This window comes from Episyrphus balteatus, chromosome 2, assembly GCF_945859705.1.
Source record: "Episyrphus balteatus chromosome 2, idEpiBalt1.1, whole genome shotgun sequence".
In the NCBI taxonomy this organism is placed as follows: domain Eukaryota; kingdom Metazoa; phylum Arthropoda; class Insecta; order Diptera; family Syrphidae; genus Episyrphus; species Episyrphus balteatus.
In genome coordinates, this window is record NC_079135.1 from 60,903,225 (window position 1) to 60,925,376 (window position 22,152).

The 22,152-nt window shown below is 32.4% G+C and overlaps 1 protein-coding gene across 3 annotated transcripts in view; it reads right to left on the bottom strand.

Moving 5' to 3' along the window:
• The window catches only part of LOC129912127 (translation factor waclaw, mitochondrial), a 106,618-nt gene that overhangs the window by 66,101 nt on the left and 18,365 nt on the right, over nt 1-22,152 (bottom strand). For 2 of the 3 annotated variants that reach the window (XR_008771750.1, XM_055990253.1), the window contains exons 2-5: nt 16,078-16,204; nt 15,685-16,018; nt 15,415-15,633; nt 15,093-15,361 (exon numbers count right to left, since the gene is read on the bottom strand). Coding sequence is in view for 2 of the 3 variants with exons in the window: in XM_055990253.1 (XP_055846228.1) it covers nt 15,093-15,361; nt 15,415-15,633; nt 15,685-16,018; nt 16,078-16,127 (872 nt within the window). In the remaining variant the exon portion in view is untranslated. The remainder of the gene's footprint in view (nt 1-15,092; nt 15,362-15,414; nt 15,634-15,684; nt 16,019-16,077; nt 16,205-22,152) is intronic. The other variant, XM_055990254.1, reaches the window with a different exon arrangement.

Genomic DNA, 22,152 nt, shown 5'->3' on the forward strand with positions numbered 1-22,152 from the left:
AAAAAAAAAAAATGCTCAATTTTTTAACTTTTTTTTCATTGTTTTTAGGATAAAATTTTGGTCAAAACTACCTTTTGTAGTTAGGCTTGGTTTTCGAGTTAAATCAAAAAAACTGAAAGCCGACCAGGGTTGCCATTTTTTTCAGAAATCAACGTCACTATCGAGGAAACATAGCGACCAGTTAATTAATTCAATTCTTTTGTATATCAATTTTTAGATAATTTCATTGTGAATAAGTCTGTACTTGGAGATAACAATGGATTTAGTAGCACTTTTGGCTGAAGTATATTTTTATGCGAAGGAATCATATTCAGCAATAAAAAGTCTCGAACGAATTTGTTCATTTTTGCTCTGGAGCTCCGGTCTATTATATAGACTATCCTGAAAAACTTAAAAAAAAAAAACAGTTTGACAGATGTCAACGAGTCCGCACTAGTTTTTATACGTCCTTAGTTTTTTTTTTCCATTCACATCCACATAATTAAAAAAAATCCCATCCCATAGTCTATTTTATTGAGTTTATTATTCATTTTGACTTGAAAATAGTTTTTTTTTTTCAAATGCAGATATCGAAGGTACAATCACGAGATCTAAAAATTGTGAAGGTGATGTGTGGGAAACTATGCGAAGCATCCAAAAATCTCTTATCGAAAGAAATGGAAAACATCTTGACTAAAAAATTTGAGATATTAACTCCTAAGTTAATATTATATATTAAAAAAGGTCACGAAGATAGAAATAATTTAAAAAATTTGAGATTCGGATGGCCAACTTGGAAGTTGAGGTTATCAAATTGTCTGAAAAAACACTTCGCTTATGCATGATCTTGAGAACTTATCAGCCAAAAATCGTTCCATGGAGTTAGACTTACTAAAACATGATCGAAAAAGTTACTTGGCGGATGTTTTAATTTCTGGAATACCTTTTAAACAAAGCGAGAAACTCGATGAAATATTCAGTGGAGTCGGTAATATAATTGGGTGCTCCAATATTAAGTTAGTGCATATTTTTCGTGTGCACTCCAAACAAAAACAAAATGAATCAAACACAACAACACCAGTGATCATAGCTAAACTCGCCAATGTGTTTGAACGAAGGATGCTTATGAAATCATTATACATTAGGGTGGGTCAAAATACAATTTTTTGGATTTCCAAAAAGGCTCAGCGATCAAAAGGTGCTAAATGGTTCGGTTAGCTTATAAGTAAAATTTCACATCATTATTTTAAGCCTAAGTGCCTCCGGATTGTGGTTTCATTTTCGAAAAAGCAGATTTTTGCCTAAAAACCACACATGCTTTGCTTAATTTATTATTATCTCATTTCTTATACAAGCAAATTCAGGAGGATGTGCCAAAAAGTTTAAGCGTGTAGGTTGGGTCGGGACAAGAAAAAAATCGTATTGGAGGGGGTTAATATTCGCCCCCGTTTAGTCAGGAGGGGCAATTTTCTAAAAAAATGATTTAATTAGGAAAAAATATTATTAAAAATCAACGGTTATACCTACAACAACATGTTATACCTTTTTGTCAAGCCCAAAATCTCTTTTTTATTTTGCTTTCAAATAAAACTGTAATAAATTATAAAATAGTTTTTGAAAAATTAATTTTTAAAATCAAAATTTTGAAATTTTTTTTTTTTTTAATTTGCGAACTAATTTTTTTTTTCTAAATTTTCTGTGATTAAGTACTATTTAAGTTTTCAAAATTCAATGCTCTAATTTGTTTGTAAGCAAAAACAGAAAACCAGATGTAAAAATGTTTTGTCGATTTTGAGAAATTAAAAAACAAACCAAAACTACATTTTTCTAAGACTTGTCAATTAATTTATGAAACATTATATCTTTCTTTTATTATTTTTAAGGGGATACCACGCCTCCAAGGTAGAAAATCGTTAATTTGAATATATTTCCTTTGCATTAACTACAATTCTACCAAGTTTCAAGATTCTAGGGTATTCAGAAGTATACTTTTTAATAATAATTGATATTAAATCTACCAAAATGGGCGGTTACCACGCCCCCTGAATGTAAAATCTCAATTTTTCGATTTTTTTCTTGTATGTACTTCAAGATCCATGACCATAACAAATTTCTATGAAAACTAGAAGTTTGCCATATTTTTTATCATATGTTAGTTAGTGTGTTATTGAGTAAATCAGCTACTCTTTTTGCGATTTTTGAAGGCCTTTTTCTGAGAAACTACTAATCCTACGTAGCTGAAAGTTTTTGAGGAGCTTGATTTGGACTATGTTAACAAATAAAACGAGTTTGAAATGTTTGACATTATTGAAACAAAAGTTAGAATGGTTCGAAAAAGGCCTTAGTTTTTTCCTAAGGGCTTAGGACCAAAGTTCATAGAGAACTTGGCTGGGCAACCGGAGGCAGAAGATAAAGTCTGATTATAACCAAACTTTATATTATTGTTTTATTCACAGTTTGGCACATTTTCATCACTGTGCCCGTAAAAAAATCAGCAAAAAAAATTTCTCCATATATTTGTGACCCAGCCTATTATACATTTACATCAAATCAAATAATAAGTTAATCTTATCAAACCTTGGATTTACGGGTTCTTAACTAATGTCGTTTTCTATTGACTTTTGAGATTTTTGTGTAAACATTTCAGATTTTCCACTGCAAATGTTCAGACAAATGTCAAACAGAGGAGTGTGTGTGAAAGTGTGTGTGTTTCTATGGGTGAATCCTGTTAAAAATCCAGATTCAGATTCTTCAATCTCAGATTCATTTTTTTGTCATTTTTTTTGTATCTCAAGACGCAAATAGATCTTTAAATCTGAGATTTTTCCACTATTTCCCCTCTTCACCTCCCTTTCAGATGTCAGATTCACAAATTACATTCTGAGATTCGTCAATAGAAAACGACATAAGAATAATGTCGTTTTCTTTCACCCCAATGAGAGTACCCTTTTAGTACTTATTTTTGCACCTTTGAAGGATTTGTGTTCTTTGAAAAGTGTAAAAAAAAATTACTCCGGAGTAATTTTAGTACTACGGAGTACCCCGGATTTACTCCACATTTTTAGTCAGATTTACACCGATTTGCACACGCATTTGCACACACACTTATGAATTTGAAGTTTGGCATTTTAAAATTTTGTTTGAAAATTGAAAAATGCGAAAAGTTTTTCTTTCAAACTCTTTTTTATTAACAGAAAACAACCATTATGAATATATTTTCTACTGTATTATATTCCGTCAGATATATTTCTTCCATTTTTTCGTTAATTCTTCACTTTTTCCAAAATGAAATTGAAAACCGAATACAAAAAATTTTCCGCCAGTGTTCTTCATCAATAAAAAAAAATCCTGTGCCATATAACAAAAAAATCCCATTTTTTCTGCGTTGATGGGATATTTTATTTTACAATTATAAAATCAAACTAAGGACGTGTGTCAATTAGGATGAAAAAACCGATCAGAAGCATAATGAAAAATATACCAAAAGTAAAACTAAGTCCGCTTCTACACGAAGACGCAAAGCGCGAGACGCACATAAGAGCAAAGGAGAAATAAAGTTCGAAAAAAAGGGAAGGAAGATTTTCTACCGTGAGTCTCCGGTAAAAAAATTTGTGACTCTTTTTGACGTTTCTCTTTGATCTTGTTCTTATTTTTGCTGTTCTGCTTTATTTTACTTTGTCGTTTGCGGAATCTGCTTCGTCGGTTGTGTATTATTTCCGTGTATAGTAACGTTTTTAATTTATTCAAAAGTTTTCGTTGCACATAGACCCCGCACGGGAGTTGTTTTTTTTTTGAGCATATTTTGGTGTTTTTTTGGAATTAAAATACATAGTCTGCTTCTACACGAAGATGTAGCGACGCACAAGATGCACATAAGAGCAAAGGAGAAATCGATCTTTCTCTCTCTCTTGTTCTATGTGCATCTCGTGCGTCTACGTCTTCCTGTAGAAGTCGTTATACGAAAACAAGAACAAAATAAAACCAAAGAAAATAACTGTCAAATTTGCGTCTTCAAAAAAATAAAATAATACGAGTAGAAGCGCGTGACGCACCGAAACGAAAATCAAAAGGAAAATGGAAGATGATTTCTGCGCCTTCCGTCTTCGTGTATTATGCTTCATATGTTATTAATATTAAATTTTCTTTTCAATTCATAAAATGTTTTCCCTAGGCCTGTTATCACTATTTTTTTCAAGGAAATTATCCATTTTTGCCTTGTCACACACACAATTACATAAAAAAAATTACTCTCATTATGTTCTTTCACTTCAGAAAAAGGAGTAAAAATTTAGAGTACTCCTTAATAAGTGAAAGAAAACGACATAAGAAGTACAGGAATGGGTGTATATCACTTTTATAGTGTAGGATAGCGTGGAAAAAAAACTGTCAAAAATAAACCCAACGCTGTCATTCAAGCCATTCTCGTGTGTGATAGAATTAAAACCAAAGTGTAATTCAAATTCAAAAACCCTTTAAAAACATTCTTTAACACAATTGAAAATAAATCTTAGTTAATAAAAAACAAATAAAACAACAATGAATTGCTGTTATTCTATTTGTTATTTTTTTTTTCTCGCTAGCGCAAGTTTAATGAGTATATAAATTGTTTTTTACATAAAAAAAATTAAGCTTTTTTAAGTTTTCCATCCAGAAATATGTTTGAAAATTTCCACTTAAGTATGTACTTTTACACTTTTAAGCCAATGTAGTTAATGCTTAAATGACAATATTTTATTTTTTTTAATAAAAAAAAAATATAAATAACGTGTTTCATACAAAATATAAATTTTCACGTAGATAAAACGTTGCGCCTTGCGAACAACCATCTTACTGCACTCCGTCCCTGGTTCAATGCATATGTGTTTGTGATTTTGATATGATTTTTTTTATTTTAAAATTCAAAAACAACAAACAATGCACAAACTCAAAGGCTCTCTGAGTTGTTAATTTGGATCGATAGGAAGTCTTGTAAAAAAAGCAAATTGACATAAAAGAAAAAAGTTATTTCCATTAGAATGTTTCAAAAATATTTATTAACATGGGCCTTACTAATAAATCGATCGCTAAATACGCATTTAGAAAGATACCTACTCAAATTTTAATGACGTTCTTAAATGTGGTTTTACCAATAACAAAATTATTCACTTCTTTTACTAACTACCGCTCTATTACTAAATTTACTGCAATTTATTAAAACTCTTAAAATGTAGATAAAAAATAAAAAAAAATCCTTGCCAGAAGCGGGACTGGAACCCCGGACCTCTCAGATGATTTTTATGCAGGTAAAATATTTCTCCTTTAGTCTGGCGCCTTAGACCGCTCGGCCATCCTCACATAGTACTGATAGGATTCAAATTTGTCACATAGAAGGAATCCATTTTTTAAAAGCATTTTTGCACTGATTTTCCTTTAATGAACTGTAACACAGGAACAGAAACAGTTTTCTAAACGTTTTGACGTTAAACAGCTTATTTCGAAAACGAGTGTGAAAGCTTTTAATGCGGCATAGCTTTTTTCGATTCCACTCGGAATTAGTGATGACAGCTTGTCGTAGATCGGGACGGAGCTCACCGTGCGGAGATTTATTACGATGGAATAAGTGATAGGGCTGAAGTATTTAATTATGCTTACTCACTAAAAAAAAAAAAAACAAAAACTCGCAGCTGCTATCACTATCGGCGGCTTAGTCTATATCAAATGAATGGGAACTAAAGACAACAAAATGGTAAATTCTACAGAGGAGATTATGAAACTTACTGAGCGCAGAGAGGGTACTGTTACGATACTCATGTCTCATCAGCACAAAATGAACAACGGAAGGATGAATTCGAAGTTGAAGCAGTTGATTAATCTCGAACTTATATTATTTATATTATCTTTTCATTTAGTTTTTATATATTTTTCTAATTTTTTGCTTGAATTGAAATTTTTATTAATTCTTCATTTATTTTGTATATTTTTTTCTAATTTTTTGCATGAATTTAATTTTCGGAGTTTTTTTTATCTCCTTTTTTCTTTTTCTTTTATAGTCATATTTTTCGTATTGATTCTTTTTTTCTTTTTTTTCTTTTTTTGTCTTCTTCCTATTCCTATTCTTATTGTATTTTTGCTTTTAAGTTCTATCTTCTCAGATCTAGAGATTTCCAATATTATGATTTTATGTGTTTTTTGATTCTTTGATTTATAACTTAAAATTTTATAATGAGTTCTCCTCATAGAATAACGAATGAATGAATATAATTCTTGCAGAGCGATGTCAGTTTCTTGGTTTTAAAGTCTGTCATGTAAATGCGCAGATTATTACTGCACACATAGATGAAATCAAAGACTTATTTGCTTCAGGTCCAGTTGATGCTGTGTGCATCTCAGAAACCTAGCTGAAGCCCGAGATTTCAAACGCTCTGTTTGAAATTCTTGAATATACACTCTATCGGAATGATAGAATATTGAAGAGGGGTGGTGCTGTAGTTGTATACTGCGAGAGTTTTTATTCTTCTCGTATTGTTACTACATCCCAAGAATCAGTACTGAATTTTTGTTCCTTGATATTTTGTTAGTGTCTGTAAGTGTCTTTTAGCATGCGTTTACAATCCTCATAAAAATATCCATTTGAATGTTTTTTTTTTCAAAATTGATTGAATACAGTGCTGATTTTGTTGACATAATTGTATGTGGTGATTTAAGTAAAGATGTACAGTAGGTGGCCACATGATTATGACCGATGAAAATTTTCAAAAATTTGTCACTAATTCTTTAGCTAGAACGCTAAAAACTAATTTTATTTTATTTTTTCTGTACATTACAGTATTATTACGGTTGTATAAAACATTATGCCACTACGATTTTTTTTTAAAGAGGCAAAGTCAAGAAAATTGATGACGATAGAGGAGACCACCATTTTTTCAATATTTCGTGTGTCCTTTTGTTGCAAAAATGCCTTTATTCTTTCGGGAACTCTGTTTTTACCTGAATGAGTTGTTGTTCCGTGCTTGTAAAGATTCAGCCACTCACTCCCACTAAGCTTTTCCACCAGTTGGTATAAGGTTTTCTGCAGCATTTCACTAAGAATCCCCAAAGAGCGTTATTTGTGGAATTCATCCCCGGAAAATTACCAAGCCTGTTTATTCTTTAATTTTTCTTACTTAGGAAGGACGTGACACTCTTATCGTTACAGTAGAAAGCCGTAATAATAACTACTGTACAGAAAAAATAAAATTAAATTAGTTTTAAGCGTAACAAATTTGCGAAAATTTTCATCGGTCATAATCATGTGGCCACCTACTGTACTTATAAATAATGTTGCTTCGTCTAGCTTTTATGATGACTGTGCAATGTGTGAACTCCAAGTTGTAAACAAAACTAGTCCAACCCATTTAAAATTTTACTTATTAATCAGTAAAATTTGCTCGGAATTCCTTCTTACCATGACCTGATTTTCATTACCTATGATATATGTTTTAATGAAGCTCCCATTTCTGGACAATTTAGTTATAGAGATAAGAATAAAAAACGAAAAGGTTGAACTGTTTGAATCTCTTGTTGGTAGGTTATTTGAAAGTCATGGTCCGAAAAAAACCATTATTTCTATTGACGCTCGTATTCCATAGTTCAACGATACTATAAAAATATTAATAAAGGAAAGGGATAGATGTTATTCTCGCTGAAAAAGGTATACTTTCAAAATAGCTAGAAATTATGTTGTTTATCAAAATCAGCATATTTTTCTTCAAAACTAAGTTTTAATCTTCCTAGTAAATCATTGTGGAAAAATATCAAAAAGTTTGGTAAGTCGGTGAAACCAGAAAAGTGTGTAACTCCATTTTAGCAAATTTTATAGGAGAGCATTAAAACCTCATCGTTTTGAAGACATTTGTATGAGTTTCAATTTTCTAATTTGCTAATAAATAAAAACTATGAACTTTAAGGGGATTCCCAGTTTAAGGAACGGTAGATATCAGGTTTGGCTAACAGATGCCATTCAAATCTAATTTTCAGACAGTTTGGAGTTACACACTTCGTTTCACTGACGATATGTTATTAATATTAATTTGTTTTTTTTTTTTCAATTCATAAATTTTTCTCCCTAGGTCTGTTACTATTATTTTTTTCAAGGAAATTATCCATTTTTGCCTTGTCACACACACAATTACAAAAAAAAAAATTATTCTCATTATGTTCTATTACTCCAGAAAAAGGAGTAAAAATTTAGAGTACTCCTTAATAGAGTGAAAGAAATGGACACAAGATTAGCATTAATACTTTAGGGAGTAACCATTTTAATGACTGGAATGCATCTTCGTGGCATAGAGTCCATTTAATTTTGACACCTCTCAACTGTTATTAAAATCCACGAATCTCGCACTACCTCCCACAATTCTTTCGAATTGTTCATTGGTTTCACCTCATGGACCTCATTCTTTACACAAGTTTTCAAAGAGGTAAGGGTCGGGGGATTGTGCGGGCAACTCCATAGCGCATACCTTTTTCTCTTGAAACCATAATTTTGCCCCTTTCTAAGTATGCTTTGGGCCATTATCTTTTCGGTATACCCAAATCAAAGGCATTTCCTCTTTAGCATAGGGTAACATAACCTCCTCGAGAATTTTTACGTACTCCATTATACCCTTGATGGGCCTTGATGGGATAAATAAAATAGGCCCACCCCCGTTGTATGAAAAGTATCACTTTCGCACCGCCATGCTTCACCGTTTTCACGGTGTATCGTGGATCGTTTGATTCATTTTTTAGTCTTTTCACATACTCATCTTGGGATCCAATGGTCGTCGAGGTGTCAAAATTAAATGGACTCTATGCCACGAAGATGTATATGCATGATTATAACGCAGATAATATTAGCCTTTTTGTTTTATTTGGGGAGCACTGCTATTTTTATGAACATACTTTATAAGAATTGAGTTTGACAAAAACTACATGTCTATCTTGTGCCTTTTGGATTTTTCCAAAGCATTCGATGGTGTAAATCATACAATTCTTTTAAATAAGCTGGCTATTTCTTTTGGTTTCAGTCATTTATCGATCAAGTTGATAAGGAGCTATTTATCGGACCGGAATCAAATTGTTTGCAAAGGGAATGAGAGTTCAGATCCATTTTATTAATCAAAGCAGGTGTACTGCAGGGATCCACTTTGGGACCTCTATTATTCTCTCTACTAATAAACGATTTGCCAGAAGTCTTTAAAGATATATCTATGCATATATTTGCAGATGAAGCGCAGATATATTTGTCTAGTCCCATTGGACTCTTTGAAGACTGTATCTTTGGAATTAATGAAGACTTGAAGCAAAGATCATATAACTAGTAAAGATGTCGCACGTAGAACAAACTTCTGTGCTTGAAATTTTCTACCATCAGATTTTACCCATAGGTCCAAAACATGTATCCAAGAATTAAATTGTTGAGAAACATTTTAAAATTTTTCGATGACTGCGTAGAAAAGAGAGGGTTGATTTTTATAGATGAATTTATTTAATGGGAGGAAGCGAGATAGTAGTTAAATGTTGATACGAATAAGGAAAAGAAAAAAAAATACATTTGTCTGCGAGAATGTACCTATGAAATAATTTTATTTTTGTTAAATTATTCAGGAAACTGATATTAACACATGATTCAAAATAATAATTTAAATAAGAATAATTTTAGATATATATATGACAAGAGTGTATGAGTAAAATTGTGTGAAAATGAATTTAATCCCTCAAATTGTCAATAGGTCCAAATCATTATAATGCAGAAATCCTTCGCAACATTAAAAAAGTTCTTATCATGAGTGGGAAAGAGAGAGTTATTTTTAATAGATTTCTTAAATGCGAAGGACCGAGATGTAAGTTGAATAGGAACAAATGAAAACAAAAAGGATTGTTTTGCCATGCGGGTGTTGTGTTAGACATTAATCTATTATGTCTCACACTAACCATAACCCTCCACAATAATTTAATTCATTCATTCAAGGGCACCAAGAGTAATTCGCTTTGTAAACAAAACAAACGAATTACTCAAATTAATTTGGGCCAATAATAATTGTAAACACCTGACTAATGATTCAACTTCAATAATAAGTTGAAGCGACGGCAGGTCGACGATCCGGTGACAAAACATACTGGATCGTCACAATTAAGCGAAAGAAAACTGCTGATGGGTCATATTGGTTATTGAGTGTTGATGGCTCAAATTGCGGATGACGCAAAGTAAGGTAAAAGAAATTAAGTAGGTATAATTTAAAAATAGGTTAATAAACAATAAGCAAAGAATTGCCCAAAATTGCAATGTATGCAATATTAATTTTGTAATTGGATAATTCTTTGTATTTCAATTTAATTAGTAATAAAATAAAGTATTACCCAAGATTGCGATGTAAGCAATCTTAGTTTTGTAATTGGGTAATACTTTATATCGTAAACTTTAGTCTTATAAGTATTAGTGTGTAATGTTAAAATTAAATAGTATAAATAATGTAGAATTAGTTAAGAAATTGAGCAGTCAGTCTTGTACACTAGGAGAGGACCCTCTGGCCGATTCACAATCCTTTTTAGGGGCAGGTATTTTTGGGTGATTTTTAATGTTTAGCAATTTTTCGGAGCTTTCAAAAATTCTGAAATCGTGTGGCTAAAATCTAAAAAGGTTTTTAGTTTTTCAAAAATTCATATTTTGAAACGCAGAGGCCCTTAATTTTTTTTTTTATTATCTTTCAAATGGCATTTTCAAATTGTCAAAAAAATGTCCCCTACCTACAACTATGTCAAAGGTCTACTTCATGTTTTAGTTTAAGAAAATCGTTTATAACTTAGTTTTGAAATTTTCTAGAATTTTTCAATACCTTCGTTAGCCTTCCAATAAATGTATCTACCAATTTAAAAAAAAATCAGTTTTCTACAACGTTGCTTTTAGAAAATAGTCACTTTATTGCAATTTCGTTTTACCCCTATTTACCCTATTTAATGATTGAATTTTTTAGAATCCTTTTGTGGTATTCACCTTTACATTATTACCTTTCAAATAAGTTATAGAAGATTTTTGTATCTCCAATAGTATACATATTTTTAATAATTGCAAAATAACATAAATGCAAAGATAATCGCCTAAGATCATGAACAAATATTTAATGCAACATTTTTAATTTTTTTTGTGTGCAAAATATTTTCAGTTGCAATAAAAATTTAATTTTCAATCCAAATAGGTATTCTTCAGTTGCAATAACATTTTTTTATGCAAAATATTTTTGGTTGCAATCATTTTTTTTTAAATTTCAAATGCATTTTTAAATAGAATTTTTTACAGCCCTGATCCACACTAAATAAATCTTTCAATATCAATAGATACCTACATAACCTACCTCACTAAAGAAAATAACATCAAACCAAGAATGATCATTTTTATCACTTCCTACTAGGGCTGTAAAAGTAACGACAAAATGAGTACCCGCATGTATACGTTACTTTTGATACTAGTACCCGCATCAATAATATCGTTACTCGTTACTTTCGTATGTTTCGCATTTTTCGCATATTTCGCATGTTTCGTGTGTTTCGCATGTTTCGTTACTTTCGTTACTTTCGCATGCTTCGTGTGTTTCGTACATTTCGTATATTTCATGTATTTGATACGTTTGGTATGTTTGGTATTTTAAGTATGTTTCGTACATTGGTATAAGGGTGTAAAAATTTTTTTTTTGAAAAAAACCAAAAACAATTTCTATAATCTAAGCTACATTTTAAGGTCATAAACATTAAAATTAGTTGCGGCATTCTCATGGAATAAGAGTTTAAAGGTAGCTATATTAAATTTTTTTCTTTTTTTTTTAATCAAACGTGGAAAATTTTTTTGATTTTTTTCCAAATTTTTAGACAAAACTTGGGTAATTTTTTGTTTATATTCTTTCAGTAATCTTATCATAATTCTTTAGAGACCTTTATTTCAAAAGTGCAACGCGCAGATCTCGAAATATTAACACTTCAATACAACCATGTCGAACAATTTTTCATTTATTTTTTCTATTGAGAGTGATTTTCAAACCTCGTTTTCTCTGCTTTTTTTTTGTGTTGAAAATTTTGCACCGAAAATAAACTAATTTTTTGAAAAACCAAAAAACTTTTGTACATTCTTAAGCTAAATATAAACTATTAACACAAAGGCCATAACAGATTGGTTGCGTCGTGGATATACATATTTTGGCCAAATAGAGAAAATACAAAAACGTCTCTTTTGATATTTCTGTATAAATTATCGATAACACAATGATTATTGAACCTTGGCACTACTGTTTTAATCGACACAAAAGTAAACTCCAGATAATTATCTGCAGTAAGCATTCTGTTTCTGACTATGGTTACGATACCGACACGAGATGCGAGATGCGACAAATTGAGTGCATCACTTCATTTCGTATCTCTTACATCGGATTTAGTATTGAAACTGGAATCGCGTCGTTACTCGTATGTTTCGTATCTTGTACGTTTCGTATGTTTCGTTACTTCAGTATCCAGTAACGAAACATACGAGTAACGATACTGTTTAGAAAGTAACGTTTCGTTACTCGTTACTGAAGTGAATACCCGCATTTTAGTAACGAATACATACGATTTGCTACAGCTCTACTTCCTACCTACCTACCTACCTACCTACCACTTGTTTGAATTTCTTTTTCCAACCAAAATACAATGAACTACATTTTTCAAGGACGATTGCTGTCGCAAAGGAAAAAAATCCTACCTACATATTACGTGTGTACTTACACCTAAAAGCAATGCGCCTGTGCCTTTGCGATTATTCAAAAAGGAAACAAAAATATAGAAATAGAAAACCACCCTCCACTTAAAAAAATATCTAAATATCTAACTACCATCGAAAAAAAATTAAAACCAAAAAAAAACTTATCAACCTTCTTCTGCTTACACGTATACCTACCTATACCTACCCACCTCAAGCACACCAGTCACTTGCAAAAGTTGTTTTTGCTTCTTTTTTTCATCAATCTTTAAAACTAGCCATCTCGTCTTCGCCCTGCTTGTGCGAAGCAATCCAGTTGTGAAAAAAAATATATACCCGCATGGCAAAACAATCCTTTTTGTTTTCATTTGTTCCTATTCAACTTATGTCGTTTTCTATTGACTTTTGAGATTTTTGTGTAAAATTCTCAGATTTTCCACTGCAAATAGAATATGAAATCTAGTTTTGTTATTGTGTGCGAAATCTGTGCGTATAAAAAAAATAAAACAACAACAAATGTTCAGACAAATGTCAAACAGAGGAGTGTGTGTGAAAGTGCGTGTGTTTGTATGCGTGAATCTTGATAAAAATCCAGAATCAGATTCTTGAATCTCAGATTCATTTTTTTGTCATTTTTTTGAATCTCAGGACGCAAATAGATCATGAAATCTGAGATTTGTCCACTATTTCCCCTCTTCACCCCCCCCTTTCAGCTGTCAAATTCACAAATCTCATTCTGAGATTCGTCAATAGAAAACGACATTACATCTCGGTCCTTCGCATTTAAGAAATCTATTAAAAATAACTCTCTCTTTCCCACTCATGATAAGAACTTTTTTTAATGTTGCGAAGGATTTCTGCATTATAATGATTTGGACCTATTGACAATTTGAGGGTTGAAATTCATTTTCACACAATTTTGCTCATACACTCTTGTCATATATACATATATCTAATATTATTCTTATTTAAATTATTATTTTGAATCATGTGTTAATATCAGTTTCCTGAATAATTTAACAAAAATAAAATTATTTCATAGGTACATTCTCGCAGACAAATGTATTTTTTTTTTTTTTCTTTTCCTTATTCGTATCAACATTTAACTACTATCTCGCTTCCTCCCATTAAATAAATTCATCTATAAAAATCAACCCTCTCTTTTCTACGCAGTCATCGAAAAATTTTAAAATGTTTCTCAACAATTTAATTCTTGGATACATGTTTTGGACCTATGGGTAAAATCTGATGGTAGAAAATTTCAAGCACAGAAGTTTGTTCTACGTGCGACATCTTTACTAGTTATATGATCTTTGCTTGAAGGCAATTTCAGATTAGGCATCAAACAATAAACTGAATCTTAATCCTGATAAAACGAAAAGTATTGTTTTTTCAAAACATAAAATTGATATTTCGTTCCTACCTCCTATTTCATTATCTTCTAAAATAATACCATACGTGGAAACTGCAAAGATCCTAGGAATCTATCTCAACTCCCAACTTTCCGCTACAGATAATGGTAATTTTATTGTTAAATCAATTAATGGTGGTATTAGACAGCCTAATGCTTCTTCTTAGTTTACACCCCAAGCCACTAGGATGCGACTTACTTAAACTCTATTGGTCCCTATCATTAGTTATAGTGCTGCGGTATACAGTAGTTGTCTTGATGATATTTCAATTAGTAAATTGCAAGTAGCTTTTAATACTATTGTGCTATATGTGTTTGGGTTGTGCCGTTTTGACCATGTTTATATGTTTAGTAAACGAATATTGGGATTATCTCTTCAAGAGTTTCTAAACAGTAGAAGCTGTATATTACTATTTAATGTGATTAAAAAGAAAGAACGAGCATATCTGTTTGAAAAAATAAATTTTGCTGCATCTAGTGGAACAAACAATATTATTTTATCATATTTCAATTATTTGCAAAGCGAGAGGTTATTTTTCTTTCATTCAAAAAAACTATGAAATTCATTACCTATATCAATTCAACAGTGTAAAAAAAATCAAATTTTCAAAAAATCTATAATTATGTTCTAATGAACAAAAATAAAAGTTTGTTTTCTTAGAAATTTCTAGATCATTTCTCTTCTTTAGTACCTACGTCTCTTCCCTTTTTTTCTCTTCTTCTTCTTTCTTTATTTCTCTTACTCTCTATGCATTTAACTTTCTTTTTAAATTAAATTTATTTTATTATGTTTTATTGAATTTGTTAATATCCGAAATGCACTCTTGACCTCTTAAAATTAAATTTATAGTATTAAGTAGTAAGTACTAGTAATAAGAACCCAATTCTTTTTGTACTACCTATAGTTGTGAATAAATAAAACTATACTAAACTAAAAATTATCGAGTTTTTTTCAATTACATCGCAAAACGTACTCACATATTTGTTACGGGCGTTTCAATGGGCCGAAGTATGGAAATCGATTTAACAGGATATGACTTCCCCGATGTAAGCGATTGAATCTCCTCGCCAGTTTTAAGGGATCCATTATGTACGTAAATAAGATTTAATGCTCCACGATATTTGTCAAACCAACTATCAAATACAAGTGCTCTAAATTGGCTTTCTCGGTTCACGTTTGGTGGAGGTATATTTTCAATTACGTTTTCGAGAAGTTCAGGGATTCCCTTCCCTAGTTTAGCTGATATCTTTGAATTAATGTTAGCTTTTTTTAAATACTGATAAATATGTCAATAATTACTTTTAAGATTCGATGCGGTTTGATTCCAAACAATGAATATAGATCCTTAATGACACGTTCTGGGTTCGCATGTTTAAGATCAATTTTATTTAATACGGGAACTACGGCTAGATTTCTTGAATTTGCCAGCTGATAGTTGGCAACCGTTTGAGCTTGAACTCCATGGCAGGCGTCTACTAATAGAATAACACCATCACATGCTGCGAGCGACCTTGAAACCTGGTATTACAAAATTAATGTCGATTTTCTTTTTTATTTTCTTTAATTTACTTCACTGGAAAAGTCTACGTGTCCAGGCGTATCAATCAAATTCAGCAGATAGGTTTCATTTTTATATTCGTGTACAATTGATACCGTCTGAGCCTTCACAGTAATCCCTCGTTCTCTTTCGACTTGCAAACTATCTAAAACTTGCCGATTTCCAGAATTTTTCGATATTGCACCAGTAAGTTCTAGCAATCGATCGGCTAGAGTGCTTTTTCCGTGATCTACATGTGCAATTATGCTAAAATTACGTATTCTTTCTATTGGAATACTAGAGTAATTTTCAGGATGTAATTCTAAATGAGCGGCTGTTGTAAATTTTCCGGTAAGTAGTTCTATTCTTAAAGTTTACATCAAGTATGAAAATTTAATATAAAAATTTCATGTGCATACTCTTACTTTGATTGATACCTCAATAAATTGAAGAGTGACCGAAAGTTTAAAAACATTTTAATTAAAACAAATTTGATTTTCCTTATACCCCGTTTGTATGGCGATTTAAATCCGAATTGAATCAGGATTTGGGTTTATATATACCTGAATCGAATTGAATCCGGATTTGTCGATCCGATCCGACTCGGGTAGCTGAATCGAATCGAAAATATGCATACCCTTCAAGCAAGAAAACTGAGTTCAACAAAGAAACTCCGACCTCAGACCGCGAAAATCGGGCTTGCGCTCACACACTTGCAACTTTTTGTGTATGAACACAAAGTCGAACGAGAATCGAGGTGAAAAATGAGAAAAGGAAAAGAAAGACAAGGCCAACAAGAGCCAAAGCGTCATTTTGTTATTTTTTGTTGAAGTGTTTGGTCGCGTGTGTCTCGTGTCTCGTGTCGTTGTTTGTATAATGTTAGTTTATTAATTATAAACAATTTTATTATATTATAAACAATATGGAAAACAAAAAAGGTATGTTTTATATATCGCTCAAAGTGTTTGGGTTAAAATGTTGTTTCTTCTTGTGTTGTAGATGTAATCTCTAATGATGAAGAAAAATCTAGAAGGTGAAACATGCGATTGGGTATCTAAAAAAACACCAACAACAGCAGCAGCATCAAATGAAATAAAATGAAAAAAAAATGTATTGTATTTATTGTGAAAATTTCGTTTGCCAAAATAAAATAAAAAATAAAGCAGTTTCAGTGAAAAAAAAAAATAAATCTTGTTCTTTTTTGGTCGCAAATGCGAAATGTCATCCCTTTCTTATTCCTCTTTCTGGTAGGTTTTCGCTGCTCCGGCTCAGGTCCGCCTTCGGCTCCGTTTTCTCGGAATGGAGATTTTCACCACACCAATACATATGCAATCGACTTCGCGGTGATTATAATTTCCATACTAATTTGAGCCGCCTTCGGACCAGTTTCTGATCCGAAGTCGGACTCAGCTCCGCCTCAGGCGGAGCGGATTCGGACCGAGGTCGGACCTGTTTGCTTGAAGGGTACCGAATGAATTGAATACTCGAGATATAATTTATGGTGGAACCCTTCAAGCAAACAGGTCCGACCTCGGTCCGAATCCGCTCCGCCTGGGGCGGAGCTGAGTCCGACTTCGGATCAGAAACTGCCCTTCAAGCAAGAAAACGGAGTCCAGAAAAGACAGTCCGACCTCCGACCGCGAAAAGCGGGGTTGCACTCACACACTTGCAACTTTTTGTGTATGAACACAAAGTCGAACGGGAATCGTGGTGGAAAGTGAGAAATGGAAAAAAAAGTGAAACAGACATAGCCAACAAGAGCAAAAGCGTCATTTTGTTATGTTTCGTTGAAGTGTATAGTCGCGTCGCGTCGTGTCTCGTGTCGTTGTTATTATAATATTAGTATAATTATAATTAATTAAATGTTGTTTTGATTTAAAACAACACCTGGACATCAAATTTTCCACCTCCATGATTTGGACCCATACACAAATAGTTCCAATTTAATTGCTTCTCTTCTAGCCATGTGTCGTGTTCTGTGTTCATCCGAGTTTGAGATTTGGCGATCAAATCCGAATAATTCAATCATTTTTTACAAGTGCTGGTACAACTCTACATCCACCTAAACGTGAAGAAGTTCTAAAGAAAGTTATATATGAATATGGAGGAGTCGATATAGATTCCATATTGGCGCAAGATGGAATAACAGATATTAAAACAGAACGAATTGGAGGTGTATTACATTGGGAAAAAAACCAACCCATTTACCCGAAGGTACACCAATGCATCCGGATGTGATGCGAATGACTGGGTATTTAATAACATTAATATCATTGATCATTGTTTAATCAATATCTTTCTATAGAATAACGAATCAGCAGGAGATAACAACAAAGGAAGGAATCAACAAAGGAGGGAATACTAGACATCCAAAACACAAACAACAGCAGCGACAACAAATAAAAAGATTTATTTTATTTAATATTTATTTTAAAATTGTATTTATTGTAATTTTTTGATCTAAAAAACATTAAAATAAAAAAAAAAAAAAACAATTTCAGTGAAAAAAAATTAATACAGGATTTTTTTTTAGGTTAGAAATGTCAAATATATTCGATACTCGAGTATCGATCGATGTGAAAATGCCGGACGTCATTCGTTCCGCCTTCGGCTCCATTTTCTCGGAATGGAGATTTTCACCACACTAATACATATGCAATCGACTTCGCGGTGATTATAATTTCCATACTAATTTGAGCCGCCTTCGGACCAGTTTCTGATCCGAAGTCGGACTCAGCTCCGCCTCAGGCGGAGCGGATTCGGACCGAGGTCGGACCTGTTTGCTTGAAGGGTGGTCCGAAGGCGGCTCAAATTAGTATGGAAATTATAATCACCGCGAAGTCGATTGCATATGTATTGGTATGGTGAAAATCTCCATTCCGAGAAAACGGAGCCGAAGCGGACCTGAGCCGGAGCAGCGAAAACCTACCAGAAAGAGGAATAAGAAAGGGATGACATTTCGCATTTGCGACCAAAAAAAGAACAAGATTTATTTTTTTTTCACTGAAACTGTTTTATTTTTTATTTTATTTTGGCAAGCGAAATTTTCACAATAAATACAATACATTTTTTTTCATTTTATTTCATTTGTTGCTGCTGCTGTTGTTGGTGTTTCTTTAGATGCCCAATCGCATGTTTCACCTGCCTTTTCCGTCATCATTAGAGATTACATCTACAACACAAGCAGAAACACATCACTTTAATCCAAACATTTTGAGCGATATATACAACATACCTTTTTTTGTTTCCATATTGTTTATAATTTGATATAATTATTTATAATTATACTAATATGTATTATGCTAACAACGACACGAGACACGACGCGACTATACACTTCAACAAAAAATAACAAAATGACGCTTTTGCTCTTGTTGGCTATGTCTGTCTTTATTTTTTTTTCTTTTCTCTTTTTTCACCACGATTCTCGTTCGACTTTGTGTTCATACACAAAAAGTTGCAAGTGTGTGAGTGCAACCCCGATTTTCGCGGTCTGAGGTCGGAGTTTCTTTGTTGAACTCAGTTTTCTTGCTTGAAGGGAACCCTTCAAGCAAACAGGTCCGACCTCGGTCCGAATCCGCTCCGCCCGAGGCGGAGCTGAGTCCGACTTCGGATCAGAAACTGGTCCGAAGGGGGCTCAAATTAGTATGGAAATTATAATCACCGCGAAGTCGATTGCATATGTATTAGTGTGGTGAAAATCTCCATTCCGAGAAAATGGAGCCGAAGGCGGAACGAATGACGTCCGGCATTTTCACATCGATCGATACTCGAGTATCGAATATATTTGACATTTCTAACCTAAAAAAAAATCCTGTATTAATTTTTTTTCACTGAAATTGTTTTTTTTTTTTATTTTAATGTTTTTAAGATCAAAAAATATACAATAAATACAATAAATACAATTTTAAAATAAATATTAAATAAAATAAATCTTTTTATTTGTTGTTGCTGCTGTTGTTTGTGTTTTGGATGTCTAGTATTCCCTCCTTTGTTGATTCCTTCCTTTGTTGATATCTACTGCTGATTCGTTATTCTATAGAAAGATATTGATTAAACAATGATCAATGATATTAATGTTATTAAATACCTGCTGTCGATTCCCAGTCATTCGCATCACATCCGGATGCATTGATGTACCTTCGGGAAAAGGGGTTGGTTCTTTTCCCAATGTAAATTGGGTTTGCATGTGGTGCACTCGGCCGGGTGGTTTTTGAGAATGTGCAAATTGCTGCTGCACACATTTCATTAGGGAATCTCTCAATTTCAGTCTCAACGACTGCTTACCCCCACACACAATATGCGTTGAGTTTTCATCAATTTTAATTATCGTATCTTCACTTGGTATGCTTATCGTTAATACACCTCCAATTCGTTCTGTTTTAATATCTGTTATTCCATCTTGCGCCAATATGGAATCTATATCGACTCCTCCATATTAATATTTAACTTTCTTTAGAACTTCTGTAGAGTGGTGGATGTAGAGTTGTGCCAGCACTTGTATTTGCTTTACTATCCGATTCATCATCACATGGAGCAATATTATTTACTTTATCTTTGACTTCAAGAATTCCAGTTAATGTGGATATTGTCACACCGGGAGTTGTTTCACGAGGAACAATTTTGATGCTAATTCAGATTTAAGATAGACTCGATCCATTTTTCGTTTGAGTGGCAATCGATTGGTTTCGCCACATTTGAAAGTGATGATTTTCTTGTCCTAAAAATGAAGCAATTAGAAGAATTTATATGACCTTTCAATATGAGTATTACCGGTTGTTCAATATAAAGTTGTGGAGCAATTGGATGCGGTTTTTTATAGTTTTCAGGAATAACCAAGACACTAGGTTTTGGTTCCTTAATCAGCTTGTTTGCTTGTTGATAGTTCAGTGACGTATCGATGGGACAATAGAATGCCTTCATGGACAAGGGTTGGAAAGGAGCCAGCACTTGAAGATATGGGAAGTCAGGTTCTAAAAAAAAAATAAATACAAATCAATTAAAATATTGGAAGATCCAAAAAGTATTCATCATAGAACTTGTAAAAATGATTGAATTATTCGGATTTGAACCCCACATTTCAATAAAGTGGACCGCATCGCCAAATCTCAAACTCGGATGACCACAGAACACGACACATGGCTAGAAGAGAAGCAATTAAATTGGAACTATTTGTGTATGGGTCCAAATCATGGAGGTGGAAAATTTGATGTCCAGGTGTTGTTTTAAATAAAAACAACATTTAATTAGAGATTTTGTCTTATTTACCAATTCAAATAATAGCAACGCACCTATGAATTTAATGTTTCCGTTAGAAAAGTTTCCATTGGTTCCCGGACATGTCCATAAGTTAAATTGGGTTATTTTTTATACATTAATAAAAATTGTCCCAAGAAAAATGACGAATCGTACCAAAATTTCTTAAAGTGTGAATATTTTAATCATCTAACGTACAAATCGTGCTGCAAGAAGTTTTTTTAGTTGATATTATATAGATTTATCATTCCCACACCAATGATAAATGGATAAATATATAATATGTATGTTATATGGGCCAAAATACTATTTAATTCCTAAAAAGTTGTCACTTGGGTCCCTTGTTAGAAAAACGAGTAAATTTTTACATGTGCTGCCAGTTTTGGTGGATTAACGACAAGAATAAAAGTGAAAAACAGTTGTTATTTGTAATTTTAGGACAGTAAATAGAATGGTCATTAGTCCCAATCTTCTAAAATGGCTGAATTTTGAAAAGACACCATCACTAAACCAAGAACAGAATTGTATGCGTTTAAGGTTTTTGAAATCCCTCACCACATGAAAAGTTGAGTGGTATTTCTTGTTATTTTTGGATCAACGAATATTTAATTTTGATGTCCTTGGTAAGTTTAACTATCAGTTTAACATTCTGCGAAAGGAGAAACCATTTTAAGACCATCTTCATTGTTAAAAAAGAAGCGTGGAAGAAAGTAATCTACTATGATAATTATGATAGTGAATTTCAAACGTGAAGAATGGTCACAATTATTTTTAAATGAATATTCAAGAAACTTTTCCTTAATTCTCTAGTATTTGTGAACCAGTATACTGGATTTTTCAAAAGGACCACACCTCCTACCACAAAAAATGCTCCGTAAAATATTGGGAGGAAGTGCAAATTAAGGAAGTACTTCAGTATCTGCCATAGAAAACAAGCCTGAACATTTTTGAAAATTTTTGGAAATGGCTAGCCCGTACTGATAAAATTTGTGATAGTCGATTTTAAGACACAAATATTTCTTTACCCACCATTTAACAATTTAGGGAAGAGATTCAGATAGATTCCATAAAAAGATTTAACAATGCAATTCCTGGACAGTTTTGTTATTTTTTTTATGAATAAAAACGGTTTTATTATTTGATTGCTCTTCGATTTGAAAAGGATGCCTGGGCAATAAATTCATTGTAAATGAATTAAGAATTAAAATTTGATTTTGAACAAATTATGTAACCGACAATACTTC